The sequence below is a fragment of the Ursus arctos genome, unplaced genomic scaffold, assembly GCF_023065955.2.
Source record: "Ursus arctos isolate Adak ecotype North America unplaced genomic scaffold, UrsArc2.0 scaffold_5, whole genome shotgun sequence".
In the NCBI taxonomy this organism is placed as follows: Eukaryota; Metazoa; Chordata; class Mammalia; order Carnivora; family Ursidae; genus Ursus; species Ursus arctos.
The window spans coordinates 22,793,294-22,809,357 of NW_026623067.1; the positions used below are offsets into that span (position 1 = coordinate 22,793,294).

A 16,064-nucleotide genomic window follows, 5' to 3' on the forward strand; every position below is an offset into this window, starting at 1 on the left:
GCATGTGCCGAGCTTTGTTGCATGTTTTCAGATGATGTTTAATCGCACCTCTCTAGGAGATGTACGGCAGCTGCATCACCCTTTCTTCTAACACGCTGACCGGAGAGCCTCTGCGTAACCATGCACGGTACGTGGTGCTAGCTAGCGGGGCCCTCGCACAGTGAGGCCATGCCTTTGCTTCCAGTAGCATGACCTTTGAAACCACGGTCCCAGAGCACCCTTAGCAGGCGCTAATACCAAGAAAGAAGAATATGACACCTCCCCCGCCACACACACCCCAATAGAAGCAGCCAGTTACTTATAACGGGGCCTTAGAAAGGGACCAAGTGCCCGATTGGCGGGGCTTTCTTCCAGCCGCAGAGGGCACAGGAATCTACTCACCTTACAAACATGCTGAGTCTCCCGGTTGACTTTGGCTTTCAGTCTTTGTTTTAATGGAGTCAAGTACCAAGTAAGTATAGAAATTAAATTTCCTGTCGCGGGTGGACGGAGTCGATCTCTGATCAGAATCAGAGCTGTGAAGGAGAGCTGAGGTTTTATTTCATTGCTGATCCTAGACTGAAACCGCCTTTCATCACCACGCTTAGGGGAAGCAAGGCCCAGCCATTCTGAAATTGCTCTCGCTTAACGCTCAGAACCCCAGTGCCCAGCCGTTAGCGCGTCTGTGTGTGCCCACCAGTCAAACACAGGGCTTTCCCAAACAAAATGTTTATGCTTCAAAATGCATGGACTGTGTACAGAAAAGGATCATCTTCGAAGGTCTCCAGTAGCTCAGGCGCCTCTCTGGGCAAAGTCCTTCTGCATCGGGGTTTTCTTTCCTCTCTGGGGAATGTGCACAACTCCCGCTCCCGGATGAAGCAGGAAACGGGAGGAGTGAAAGGAGAGCCCTGGAGGGCGACTTCCTGCATTTGGTGCCTGGTTTCTGGCTTCTTTCAGAAGAAACCCCCAAATTCATGTCAAGGGAAGCTGTCACTTTTAAATCATTCAAACTTGCTTTAATTTAATTATTTAAAAGAAAAATACAGCCACGCCCTGCAGCACCCTTCCAAAGTCCTCCGCAGTGCATTTGTGAATGTGCGTCTGTTTCTGTATATGATAAACACACCCAAATAGGAGTGTATGTGTCATGAGTATAAATTTTAGTTAAGAATACTAAGGCGCAAGTAACGTCACTCTTCTTTTTTTGACCCTTTAAATCAAATTTAATCTGCTCCAGGTCTCTGGTCAGCCCAGAGGAGAAGTAAATCTCAGACATTTCAGGGATTGCCCCTGGGGGTCTCATTAATTCAGTACATTCAAGGAAGCACCTTGGAGCTTAGGTATTTACTGGTCACAAGCATTCAGCTTGGGTCAGGCTCACACGGTACCCTAGTCTGGGCTGCTTCCGGCCACCCTGGGGCAGGGAATCTCAGCCAGTTCTATGAACCCAAGACCCGGGGTAGAAAGGAAATAGAAAAAAAAAATGTCCATTCCCTTCCCAGACATTGGTACCGGGCTCTTTCTGTTCCTCTCAACCCACCTCCCCAACCCCATACCCGTCTCAGTCCCAGATGAGGTTGGATGTGTCTTCCGGTACCTGGAAAATTCTGCTTTTGTCCTTAAACAGAAGTTACCAACAATACCCTCAGGGAAGGCAGCACAAAGACTTGACAAACTCTTGGGAGGGGGAGAAGGAGAACACCTCTCATCTCTCGAAGGTTCCAGAGTACCTGGAAACAAGACAGTATCACAGTAAATTGACCTACCAGAAATATTTCATCTGTCTTTTTACAAGCCAAGAAACAAAGCTGAACACTCTCCGATAATAGAAATATAAAAGTCAGAGCACCAAATGAGGCTTTGGGGCTCCTGAGCTATCCAACACAAGGTTAGCCCTTTCCTACTCAGTTTAGGGAACAATCCGTCTGAAGGCTCAGTTTTGAACCTCAGAGTCACTGGGTTTACATATTAACAGAGTTTAATTTCAGCGATAACCTAGAAACCCGAAAATAAAAATATTCAGTGTATTTAAATAAACATCCTGACTCCTTCCCCTCCCTACCTTATAAATTAACCTCGACTTTATCATGGTTTCTGCTTACCATGTGTTCCACAGAAAGTGAAAAGTCATTCGTTGGACCACGCTGGAGAAGGCAGTTTTCTCAGATTCACTCATAATGGCACAGAGGCAGAGGGAACAGGGCCAAGTTCACTCCTTAGAAAAAATAAGGATAGACGGCTATAGTGGAAATGAAGATTTCTCAGAGAAATTAACACTAGCATGAGACTGTGGGCATGAAAAACACCTAATTGACTCTAGTGCTTACTTCATTTTGTCTAGGGGACCCATCAAAGGAACGTCCCACAGAAAGATAAAATAGAGAAAGGACCCCAAGTGTTCATCACTCAGTGATGCCTTCAAATCGTGGCCCAAGAATTTGCTTGGAAGCTGAATGGCTCCTCTCGGGTAGCAGAGATCCCCCAGGATTACATAACTTTGGAATCCAATGGCAGTCCTTGGGTTGGAGTTTGTCCCAAACGTTAATGCCACCAAATGGCCCTATTGCCATGGCTCTGGGAGAAAGAGTGGGACCTCAGATCCTAGTCGCTGGAGTCACATTTTAGTTCCTAGGAAATGTTTATTTTTCCTGGTAAGGGAAAAATATGGGCAATAAATACATTTGAAAGAACATCACCTCTGTGTGGGGGTTCTGTTTGCTATTTATTTTCCTAAATTGGTCACGGCTTGATGGCAAAGAATCTAAATTTCTTTTCAATGCCCTTTAAAATTAGATTCGACTCCATTACTTTGGACAGCTTTCCCAGAGTGTTTCCACAGCCGAGGACGGCTTTGTTTATAACAAGCAGATTTATCTTTACTTTTTCTTATCAAGGACAAGTTGGTTTTGAGTTATTACAACTCCAAGGGAATGTTTGCAATTACTTGTCTTAAAACGCCAATAAGACATTCATTTCCCAGAGTTTAAGTCTAAGTGAGACCTGAAACACGTGATGTGAGCTTTGAGTCCAGCTACCAAGAAGCAGAGGGCATCATCCCCTGGCCACCACCAGCCTCACTGTGACCACAGTGCCGCTAGGACCCTTGTCCTAGCACCAACAGGAAAGCAGACTTCTTCAAAAGACATTAAGTAATGAACACCATTAGTGTGGGTTTTACTGCCAAGGAATTAGCCACACGGGAAGTGATACATCCAGAGCCAAGAGCTCTTGTATCCAATATTTTGCATTGATGTCAAGGTTGTTCAATAACCACTTCAACAGGAGTCGTACGTTGGGCCTGGGATGACATGAGGTGTGGCAGTGGTCAGCTGCTGGGCCCAGTAGAAGGTCAGAGTGGAGGGTGCCCACCCCCACCAGCACACACGCACACACAGACTCACACACACACACATGCACACAAAGACACATAGACACACACACACTGTATGTTCTTACTGTCAAGATATCAGGCTAAACAGAAAAATGAACAAAGATGTGGAAGCCATTGGAAAAGTGGAGGTGAGGCCCTGGCTGAAAGCTGTCTCCCAAGTACAGTGTGTACCCCTCAGCCCCACTGACGAGCACTTCCAGACTCGTGATGGAAAAATCCAGTCGGCACCAAAAAGGAGCCCCCGATCTTGCTGAACAAAGGCATCCTCACTATCATTTCTCTGGATATAAGAAAATAACCGCATTCTAATCTTGTCTTTAATTTTTTACCTTGAAGTATCTATTTTTAACCCGTATGCTTTTTAAGAATTCTTGAAGGGATGTGTCTGTAATTTCTTGGTCACTGTTATATTACCATGGCTCTCTGATAAGTGCTGAGGACATAGTTCTAGAGTGACCTCCCCAGGAGCAGAGTCTTTCCAATGTAACTGTTCAGAAAAGTTGTTTCAGGTGCTAATATGAAAAGGGGATTTAGTGATTACAGACATTAGCATTATTGCTCAAAAACTATAGTTTCGACTTCTAAGCCCTGGTCTGAGGTGGATGTTCCTTTCTAATATACTAGCTCTAGAGCCTGTCCATCAGAAGGAATAGATACTAGGTCCCTGAGGTGCTTTCCTCTCCTCCGGAAACCCCTAGAGCCCACCTGTTCTCCTTCCCCTCCACTCCTCCTCATGTGTTCCCAGATTTTGTGTTCCCTGTACAACTCTTGTGTCTCCCACCCTCACCTCTGCCTCCTTAGGGTTCATATTAGTTTCGGAGGGAAAACCCGTATTTCACACTGGAGCTTTGTCCCAATGACTTAGAAGAGACCCCAGTCTTGAACATTTCCCCAAGGGCAGGTTCTCCTTTGCATAGGCCACGGTTTTGCATTGTCCTTGGCTGTTGCATAGCAGAATCTTGTGTGTGGAGGGAAATACTCAAGTTATGGGGGATAGTTAAAACGATCAGACCCTCCCAATGTCTCGGCACAACTTAGCAAACTCTTTATAGAAGCCACCAGAGTTCCTAAGGTTGACCAGAGAGCATGATTCGCAAATGGAGTTTCTTCTCCGTACCCCCACTGGGAAAAGGAGAAAACATATTCTGCCACAGGAAGACAACGAAAGATAGTGTTGTCTCCAAGTATGAAGAGTTGAGACGTAGAAAAAGCTATTGCAACTAAGATCCCACGTTCAGTCTTCACGCACCGGCCTTGGAAGGCAGGAAATGAACATGTGGAACAGCCCTAGACTAGAAGTAGGAGGGGACAGAGAGAAGACCTTCCTTCAAAACCAAAACCATCCCGCTAGAAACACATTCTTTCAGCATGCGAATCCTGGTTTAAATGCAGTCACAAAATGGAAAAACTACTTCCTTCTCCCCCTCCCACCTCCCCTTTCCTCCCTCCCCTCCAAGGTCCAGATTTGGACTGTGAAATGTCACAGGGGAAACTGTCTTGTTCGTGCCCTGTGGGCACCATCTCTGCCACCACGGGGGTGTTTCTAAACATTAAAAGAGCAGTGCCTGTCTATAAGCTCTGAGGAAGGCTGGAGTTTCCAAGAAGCAGAAATTCACTTGAGGTTTAAAAGTACCAGCTAGAGACTTTACCCAGACAACTTCCAGTACCTTCACCAAGCATCCCTGCTCCAACCACAGCCATCTGGGATTCTCCTTCCCACTAAGAACAGTGCAGATATATTACCTCCCGAATGCCACATTCCCAATTTGCCAGTGCGCTCACTGCACCACCGTCTTTCGCTCTAAGCTGGGCATTTTGCTGTGCCAGCACAAGGCATGCTGCCTTTCTAAAGGAGATCAGAATCCAGAGAGCATGAAAAGAGGATACAGTTAAAACACAGTAAACTCCATGAAATGTACAGGAGCTTCATGAAAGTGGGGACCCTTGACAGCCTCCCCACACCCCCATCTGTACCCCCAGCGTCCAGCTCGGTGCCTGGCACGTGGAAGAGACTTCATAAATATCTGGCCAGAGGGAGAGTGGAGAGAGGAAAGGAAGAAAGAAGAGGTGAAAGAAATAAAATAAAAAGGACTGAGCCTGTCATCCCAAGAAAGAATGGTGTCCTACATCTAAATTAGGCCCTTGGATTACAAGCCTCCCTACCTACAGTGAGTTTTTAGTGTGGGCAGGGCAAGTTCATTCTTTGAACTGGAATCCCATTTTTTAGCACATAGGACTTAGAGATTTGCTCTCAGTAAAGTTCTGAAGGAGATCACAAAAGTAAGAAACTCTCCCTGTTTTGGTTATCAGTGGAAGTATAATGCATGCCCGTGGACCCTTTTAGACTAATCCTCCAAGTAAATTGCTGTCTGGTCACGATGGGCTATGGAAATGTGGAATCCATGCCTAGATGAATCAGCAAGTTAGATTACTTGCAAAACTGTTATTTAAATTTAAGCCTTTTCTTCTTCCCAATTTTGGTCACTAAGAATGTGATTTCATATCCAAAAATGAAATCAAGGAACAGCAAATTATCTGCATAATTCATGCCAGAATTACCCAAACACTTTTGTTCTTTTGAATACTGGTAATTCAGGACTAGGTAATTGAAGGATTCAGGGAGGCTTGAATTATCCTGATATTATTCAAATAAATGCCTCAAATATACACTCAGCTCTAATCATGCTGGGTTTTGTCCTGCAGAAAGTTTCTTTTTTAGTGTTCTTGACCACAACACCCCTTATATTAAAGCAGAAATACTTTGTTAATGTCTAAATGATGATATCATCCTTAAACTACAACCTAAGCCTTCTTTTTAACTTTTATTTATTTTTCATTTGATTTTTTGTCAAAGTGCTGTAGGTATATGTATATAACAGTAATGCTAGTGTTCTAGCAAAAATTGGCTCTCCTCTGTCCAACCTACCCTGTTCTGTGTTCCCACTCCCTGCATCACACACTTGACTTTCTTTCAGATGTATTCTCTAGTATTCTGTATTGCTAAATCACATACTCATACAGATATTCAACTTCAGATATTCTCTTTATTGCCTCCTGGCGTTCCACCATAGAAGGTAAAGTGATAGCTAACACTTTTAAAGCATTTACAGTGTACCAAAGAACATTCTAGGTGCCAAATGCATATTACCTGTTTTAACTTTCACAGTAACACAATATGGTAGATACTATTATTGTCAAATTTTGCAGTTTGGAAGCCAAGGCACAGAGAGATTATGTATCTTGCCCAAATTTGTACAGTAATGATAATAATAAACTATGAAGCCAGGTTTCCAAAAATCTGTATTCTCCAAATGAATCAAACTTATCTAGCTCTATTTTAATGCCCAACCCCGCCCCCCACCCCGAAACACACACACATGCACACACACACGAGTGCACACCCCTGCTTCCTCTTCCCACCATTATTAATACAGTTGTATTTCTCTTTGGGGTTAAATCAGTATTTGGTGCTTATTATTACTATGGCTGTCTAAATATTAATCACACTAGGTCTATGCATTCCTTCCTAATTATAACTTTACATTTTGGAGGGGAGAAAGTAATTTTGACTTCTCAGTTTACAATTCACTTCTCAACACTTTGCGGGAGACAGAAACCTTCCTTCAGCACATTCAGACAAATCAGGTGTCTCTCAGTTTGTCTGTTCATGGAGACAACCTCTTTCCTCCTACCCAGTCTGGACTGCAGTGCTATACAGCTGTCTTCTGGGTGTTTCCAGAAGAATAATTCCCCAATTATTCTGGGAATTGCTTCTGCTTCTGCTTCTCTCCTGCGTAGAGCCCTATTTCCTGAATCTGTCTTTTCCCATTTTGGGTTTATGCTCTTGTTTTGGTAAACACATCTTCCCATCTTTGGGAGGCGAATGGGTGCTAAATTTGTTGAGACCTTGCCTGACTGAAAACATCTTCAATTTGCCCTCATACTGGATTAGGTGTGTTTGGCTGGGTATAGAATTCTAGGTAGGAAACAATTTTCTCTCAGGATCTCGAACACATTGTTTCATGTTCTTCTTGCTTCTAATCTGTCTGTTGTGAAGCTCCATTCCTCTCTAATTGTGAATCCCTTGGAAGCTATTATGATTTTCTCTCTATTCCCCCATATTTTGATTTCTTGATGCTTTGTCATGATGCCATTTTCATTCCTGACATGTGGGCACTCAGCAGTCTTTTTTGATCTGGAAATCTCTATGCTTCAGTTCTGGGAAATGATTTTGTACAATTTCTTTGAACATTTTCTCCATTGCAATTTCTCTGTTCATTCTTTCTGGAAATCATATTACTGCAATGTTGGACACACTGGATAGATCCTCCAATTTGTTATTCTTCTATCTTTATCCATACTTTTGCTTTTTCTAGTTCTTTTAGGAAAGAACTAACCTGTACCTTCCAACCTTTCTAATTTTTTTATTTTTGCCATAATAGTGTTAATTTTTAAAGGTACTTTGTTGGTTTTCTCTTTGTTTCCTCTTTGTAGCATTATACATGCAGGACTTACTTAAATGTTACAATCAAATACAAATGTATATTTTTTTTCTTTTCTTCCTTTTTGCAGTAAAAGTGGTGTTTGCTACACACAGTTTTGCTTCTTGCTTTTCTTCACCTAACACAATGAGGGTCTGTATGTATTAGTATATAGTTTCTTTATTATTTTACATAGCTACATATCCTTTCACTGTATGAATGTACTGTTTTTAATCCTTCATTTTATTGAGATTCTGGTCTTCTTCTTTTGACTTCTAGCAGCTCTTCATATTTTACATATTAGGAAGACTAACCCTTTGTAATATGAGTTGCAGACATTTTCCCAGTTTTTCTTGTTAAAGATGTTTAAAGTTCTCTTTGTCTCCCTATGTTATTTCTATGCACTTTGACTTCCATTTCTCTGTTTATTTTGGTCCCTGTCTTTCACAGGAGCACTTTCCTCAAATATCTGATGGTCTCTGACTCATTTATAGTCACTGAAGCTGAACAGAAGCTCCGACTTTATGGGTGAGGCTTGTTGACGGGTAGATGCTGCTTCACGAACCGGTGCGGACTAGGCTCTTTGTTGGGAAAGACCCCGTCAGTATTTGTAGGTCTTTGCTCTTGGCCACTTCATTTCTCAGGTTAAGGAAACATCTCCTGCTAGGGCCCATAACCTGAGTGCCAAGAATTCATGAGTCAGATTAATAGGAGATGGGTTGAGAATCATATTCGCACTTTCTCACTTAGGGAGACTTTCATTTAATCTCATGGTTTCCACCCCCTTTTCTTTGGTTCATGCCTTACAGATTGTAGCCTCCAGTCTTCTTTCACAATGGGAAGGAGGTACTCACCCAGCTACAGTGGGTCTGAGAGGTAATCTGGGATATGAATTGCTACTTCCAAACATTTTTCGAATAATCTTCCCATTTTCACCCCCACTCAGCACCCACTGTCACCTTCAGGAATACATGGTGCTTTTGGTTTCTATGATCTTGCAGCACAAATCAGTTTGTTGGGTTCCCTGCCCATAGGCTTAGATTTCTGCATTTTCTACTCTGCTAAATCAACTCCACATGCCCACCCACTTTCCTATTTCTGAAATAGTGTTGGTATTTTGTTTATTATCATCGCCTCTCACTTCCCTTATTCATTTGGGTTTATGCCTTTCTTATTTCTTTACTTTCCTTTTAGTGTTGTTTTGTAAGAATGGGGTGATGAATGTGTGTATTTAATCCATCATTTTTAATTGGAAATCCCTAGAACGTCTTTTAACCAACCAGGTTTTTCTTTCCCCTTCTTCCCTTTCTTGCCCATAGACACTCTCTAAAGTTCTCTTCAGGGGCACCTGGCTGGCTCAGTTGGTAAAGCTTGCAACTCTTGATCTCAGAGTATTAAGCTCAAGCCCCACGTTGCGTGTAGAGATTACTTAAAAATAAAAACACTAGGGGGAATGAACCATGAGAGACTATGGACTCCGGGAAGCAAACTGAGGGCGTCAGAGGGGAGGGGGGTGGAGGAATGGGATAGGCCGGTGATGGGTATTAGGAGGGCACGTATCGCATGGTGAACTGGGTGTTACACGCAAGTAATGAATCTTGGAACTTTACATCAAAAACTAGGGATGTACTACTGTATGGTGACTAACCTAATATAATAAAAAATTATTATAAAAAAATAAAAATAAATAAAATCTTTAAAAAAATAAAGTTCTATTCAGAGGAATAAATAAAGTAAGAATCAGAACTTTGAGGTGGTGATGAGGATCAAATATTTACTGGAACACTGAGAATAGACTACATGGTCTTTGTAAGCAAGCACAATTTCGAGGCCATAAAATCCCACTTGAAGCTCTCCGTCCAAATATGTCCTCCTGTTAGCAAGTAGCATTACTGGAAACACTTTGTTTTTGTCTGATATAGCAAGAAGAAGGAATTTATTAATATGTAGGCTCACCCACCTTCAGGAGATGACTCCTTTCTGGAAGATGTTTGTACCCAGAATATGAGTAATATCCCATGAAAATGAAAGCATCTACCCAGAGGGGAATTCACTTACAAAGCACAACTGTTTCCAGGCTTAAGCTTCTGCTTCTTTTCATAAGCTTACTAGGTATCAAATACTTGGCGGGACGGGGGGGGGGGGGGGAGGACAGCATTTCTTTTTCCTGGTTTTTTCTTTTTCCCCTAGACTTACCTACTTACGATCTTCCAACAGTAATCACACACCCAAAAAATATCTTCTTTGAACGATTAAGACTCCAGCTTATTGGACATTAAAGATGTCACCAATGAATCCATGTCAATAAAATATAAACATCTCTTGTTTCCACTCGACCAGCATTACTATACTTACTATCCTATTTGACGTGACTTTGACATGAATTTGATAAAATTCACTTGACTAGAATTATGCCTGGACTCCAATCAGCATGACTGAGAAATTATTTCCAGAGCCAAATTAAAAAGTGTTTGCTAAGTGTGTGTTATTACATGACTATAGCTTTTATTGTTTAAAGAGTGATTTATATGAAAAGAAAATCATTTGCCTACTGGAATGAAGTGTTCTTCAGTGTGGTTTGTATGAGGATAATTTCCATGTTTGATGAGCTGTTTAGTGGTGGTGTCTTGTAACTTGACTATAGTTTTATCTAATTCTGGCCTTTATGGTTTTTCTTCTGCTTAGGCATAATGACATCAATAGAAAAATGAAGAAATCCTACAGCATAAAGCACAATGCTGAGCCAGAGTCAAAAGAACTCTTCTTGTAAATCACTTTTTTCTTGTCTCTCATTGCTGCCCTTTGGACACCATTGGAAATTTCTGGACTATCCACTGTGGAAATAGAATCATGAGAACAATGCCTCACCAGCAGAAGAACATATCAGGATGCCTTAAATTTATAGTACTAGACTATATAATACACATTTTTGGGTGATATTTGTATATATAACTTGTTTCTAAAGAGATGCTGTTTAAAAGCATGATTTGGGCCAATGTATGTTTTTTAAGATTGGATTGGTTCACCCTCCCCACACGACGTCCACCAAGCCACTGGCGCCATCTTGTCTTTCATCAGTTGCATGAATATTTGCTAATGTTGATTGAACTTTTCTTTCCCAGTAAAATGGGCAGTTTGGGCTCAGCTCCTCAATGAGAACAGGTCAGTGGTATTGTTTTCTGTCAAGAATGTTTTTTCTGTCATTTCTACTTTTTGTATAAAGGAAATAAAACAATGTTAACAGCACCTAGAAGCTTGGGGCACCTACTTTCTAATAAGCCTGTGATGTTCTGCTTTCTAAGGGACGTTGAGAGTATTTTGATTGCTGATATTTTATTTCAGGAACAAACTGCCCGGTTTAGCTATTTTCCCATAGGGGTGAAATAAAACATTCTAGTTTTCATTAAGTACTAAAGGATCAGACAAGTATATAAAGTAAGTCAATTTCTTCTGTCTTCTCAAATTCCAGCGTTGACATGAGAAAATACTAATGACAGCTAAGGATTCAGCCCCTGCTTGGGTCACTTTTTCTGTCTAGAACACATTATGAGACCTGTCTAATCCCTTTAGGAGACAGTGTGGAGCCTGAGTTTATAAGAACCGTATTGTTGATACAGCTCTTTCAGTCCATGTAAGCAGTAAGTTCCAGATGGTTTCGTCCTATCATGTAAAAATATATTTCTGTTGAAACTTCAAGAGTTTTATTTTCAAAGTGTTGGCATGGCCCATAAGAGGCCTGTCAAATTTTAGTTTGGAAGTTGAATGTGTTCTTACCCGTAAGAGGGAGCCTTGTATGCTATTCACAGTTACTAGCAGTGCCACGGCCGTCAAATGGGGACCGTTCTGCATCCTCGTGGACACAAGAGGCCAAGGTTCTGAGTTAGGAGGTAATCTTGCATATATGGGTTATCTGACAAACTTGGGCTTGACAAGATGCAACGAGGTATAGAAGAAGGACCTAATATTCAAGTACCTTTTAGGTACCAGCCACACCTATGTAGAGATATTACTACTACCATTTTATGCAAAGTAAACTTCAGAAAGCTTTAAGTCCTATGTCCAAAGTAATACTACTTGTAAATAGCAGACTTGGCTCTGGCCCAGGTTTGCTCATTATTCCCACTGGACTATCCTATCTGTCCTGCATGATGCTATCTCTTTAGTGCATTACCCACTGGACTGATACACGGGGATCATGAGTTGTGTTGGCTCTACTTCTGGATGACTCTTGGGTCTTGGGCAAAACAATGCTTCTTTGATAAACCTGGCAAGGGGCGAGACCGGCCTGCATGCACATCTAGGAGGTAAGTTCCTTTCGACCTACAAAGCAATATCTCTAGGAATTCAACCAATTTGTTCTGTCCTTGTTTGGGTCCTCTGAGTTCCTGTTGTTAGAGCCCGATACCCCGCGTGGTTCTGCGTTGCTCGCGTGGTCTTTTCCTCCAATGAGATGCCTTAATCTGATTTTGGCCCCTTGGCCTCAGACACTCTCTCCTTGTTCACATTTCATTGCTGGGTCCTAGTGTTGCGATTCTAATAGAGACTATATGGCCTCTATTCACAGCACATGTGAAGATTCTCCTGCTTTCTGCTTGGTACAGAAGAGGTGACACTGGCGTCACACATGAGCCAAGCTTTTGGACTTAGTTCTAGAATGGGGCTTGCAAGGGAAAGGGACCCAGAGAGTGTTCTCTCTGTTCCCCAGAGGCCCCAGCTTTGTTCTTAGATAGACTGGGTTTTTAAACTTAAAAGTCGAAGAGGGGGGGTGGGCATTCTGCAGAGCTTTTATGAACCAGACACAGAGTTCCCAATTAAATGTAGCAGAGAAAAGCAAGAGTTTGAAAGAAAGAGATGCTACCTTGACCTAGAAAACTGTCAATTCGATTGTTTATTGACGCAAACATTTCAGACACCAGAGTACTAAGTGCAGAAGAGCAAAGAATTAAAAAGTTATTTGATTCAGATGAGCCAGACTGCTGAGACTATACATTCTGTGTTTATTGATGTCGTTAGAACACTAAAAATGCTGATCCTTAAATCACGCATGTCCGCCATCTTTACCATCCAAGTTCTTTATGAAATGGATGAATTTCACTTGCTTGAAATAAATAGAAATGATGTGTTCCTTACCACAAGCTCAATTGTGTGCAGAATTTATAAAATGAAAACACAGACTCTTACTTGTTCACAGAAATGGAGACGCACATGTTAAAGAAAGAGAGAGTGTGTTTCCTTGAAGTAAGCGGAACTTTGGAGCCCCCCACCCCCCTCCCTCCCACTGGGCTAGTAAAATGAGTAAAGCTCTATCTGCCTGCCTAATTACATGCAGCAGAGCTGGAAACTCAGCCCCACTGCAAAAACAAAAAAACAAAAACACAAAACCCCACAACTCTCTCAGCATCTGTCAGCGTCTTTTAAAGACATTGCTGCTTTTATGTCACTAAAGGGACTCATTTTGCCAAAGTTCAACACATCAAACTAAGAACGTTTCTTAGAAAAGATAACAAGAAACCAAACCCTTCACCACTTTGAATGGATTGAATGCCTATTTCTTATTCTCATAAAACATTAATACCAAGACCTCAACTCTAAGAAGAAACTTCTAGATGTGCATCTCGGGGTTAGGAGTGGGGATGAGGACTGTCAAAGGGTATCTATCTTCAAGGAAATTTTGAAAATTAATTTTTTTTCACAGAGCGAATATTTGCAGGTAACATACCGGATGGTACAGGATAGAGGAAATAACTATAAAATACTGAAATAATTCCCTGAAAGACTCCTTGATACGAAATGGGTTAAATGTTCTCTCTTCAGGAGCCACCTATGTGCATAATCTGAGTTAAGCTGATACGGCCAAATAAGAATAAGGGATCCATGGCAACAGAGTTGATATCATTTCCCCACGTGAAAATGGAGTTCATGCTGTCTATTGCCTTGAAACTCTCATATGTTGATGGGTCTCTCTATAAGTCCCATGTCCTCTCCAATTTGATTTCCCTTTATTCTTCATTGCATAGTTTAATGTAACTTTTTGAGTGCCTGATTCCTGTCTCCTAACAAGACCCTACATTTATTGATCTCCACAAGAATCTTTGTCACCTTTCATAGATGGTGATTTGTAAATACCTACTGGCAATTTTTGTCAATAGTTTTCAACTTCTGCTACCCTTATATCCATCTTAGTTTCTTCTCGTTTCTTCCCCATTTTTCTTCCATCCCTTCTTCTCTTCTTTTTCTCTCTCTCCTTCCCTCCCTTACTCTCTTTCCTCTGCTGACATCTCCGCTCCCCATTATTTCCCCTTTGTCTGCCCTAGGTTCCCAAGATCTGGAAACCCTTTGTATGGGGTATCCTTGGAAGAAGTCTAGCAAAGGAATGGCAGTAAGTAGAAATGTGCTGTACCCATATTTACGATGAAAAGTAAATCCTCTCTCCCTTCTTGGCCACAACGTGTATATAGAATGGCATCTTTCTATATGCTGATGTGGTCAACAGACTCTGAGCCTATGCCAAGAAAGGGACCCTGTGCTAGGCGCTCTCTTGGAATAAAAACCACCCAAAAGTTGGTATTAACCACATTGGAGGCTTATAAGGATACATAAGTTAACAAATTGTGTATTTGGAGGGACATGTGCAGAAAACTACTGTAATTGGTTCATAGCTTAGGGTTCTGAAATCTTGCTATACATTAGAATCACCTGTGGGAGCTTTTAGAAAAATCTGATGTCCAGGGGCACCTGGGTGGCTCAGTCAGTTAAGCATCTGACTCTTGATTTCAGCTCAGGCCATGATCTCCGGGTCATGGGATCAAGCCCCATGCTGGGCTCCGTGCTCAGTGCAGAGTCTGCTTGGGATTCTCCTTCTCCCTCTGCCCTTCCCCCCTGCTAAAAAAATAAAAAATAAAAAATCTGATGTCCATGCCAACCCTATAATAAATAAATTTAACTCTCTGGGTGGAACCCAGACATCAGTATTTGTAAAACTCCCCACAATTCCAATGATGCAACCAAGCTTTAAAACCAACGCCTTACAACTCAAAGTGTGGCCAGGAAACATTAGCATTGGCATCTGCTGAGAGTATATGAGAAGTGCAGGATCATCCGACATTGACCATGGCCTCTACTTCTAATTGTATGAGGCTATGAACTATTGAGACAATATTTGAAAAGACAGTTTGACAGAAAAAGACCCTTCCTCAAGGAGAAGGGAAGAATGATGAGCCCCTAAACCTAGGGTCGGATATGAAGAGGGTATTAGGTGTTTTGGGGAAATATCACTGGGGTCATCACACTCTTCTGTTTAGTGTGTCCATACATTTAATGTGTATATATGGAAATTCTATTCCATACTATAATCTCATATGCAGAAAGTTCAAAATCATGTAATTATAGAAAGTGAGGCTTCTTTTCTGGATGGAAGAGGTAGAAGAGAGCACCACAGTTTTCAAGAAAGGATGAGGTAATTGCACTTTTTAAATCATACTGGGGGTAGCTTTTCTATTGTTTTTTTCTCAGAAGTTCTCGAAAATCTGGATGTATAAAATCAAATCATCAGAAAGCTACACATCTGCCAGGGGCATAAGGGAAACGGAAGCAGAGTCAAGCAAAGACTAAAACCATTCCCAGAACCACTCCTCAACCACCACTGCAGGGGCTTCCCATATATGCCAGCAAGACACACGACTTCATGATTTTATGACGCAGTATAGTGCTACATTGTATGCCAAAGACGCTCCTTTGTTTACACGGCACACACAGAGACACACATGAACACACACCCAGTGAATGTCTACCATGTGCACAGCTCTGTCCCAAGCGGCAGAAAGGCAAGCATAAATCTAGGGTAATGAATGCATATTGCTTTTGATGAAATGTGGAAAGTCTGCGTTCAACCGGATAAATTTGGAAAGCCGAGCATTCTGTTGTGATGTTGTGCCCATAGTCGCATTCATATTTTATGACTGTATTTCTTTTCTTCCTATGGAATCCGTTTCCTGCAGTCGTTCAGCCCATGAGGAACAAGGAAGGATTTAAATTCTATTATTTGGGGTCGGCCATGCGAGTCGTCTTCTCAATATCCTTTCTCCCTCTCTTCCCAATTAAGAGAAGCCAGTTAAGCGTTCGCAGGTGAAATGACTTTACCAGACGCCCTGGAAATTAGGCGTGGTCACGTGACTCGGCTCTGGCCAATGAAAAGCCAGCAGAGCTCCCACAGA

The 16,064-nt window shown here is 41.9% G+C and overlaps 1 protein-coding gene across 7 annotated transcripts in view; it reads left to right on the plus strand.

Moving 5' to 3' along the window:
• The window catches only part of SNCAIP (synuclein alpha interacting protein), a 149,790-nt gene extending 138,693 nt beyond the window's left edge, over nucleotides 1-11,097 (plus strand). For 4 of the 7 annotated variants that reach the window (XM_048220943.2, XM_048220944.2, XM_048220945.2 and 1 more), the window contains exon 11: nucleotides 10,537-11,097. In XM_048220943.2, coding sequence (XP_048076900.1) covers nucleotides 10,537-10,542 — 6 coding nt within the window. In that variant the 3' untranslated portion in view covers nucleotides 10,543-11,097. Of the gene's footprint in view, nucleotides 1-56; nucleotides 128-10,536 lie in introns of all 7 variants that reach the window. The other 3 variants (XM_057307180.1, XM_057307179.1, XM_057307181.1) reach the window with 1 other exon arrangement.
• Nucleotides 11,098-16,064: the final 4,967 nt, after the last annotated feature.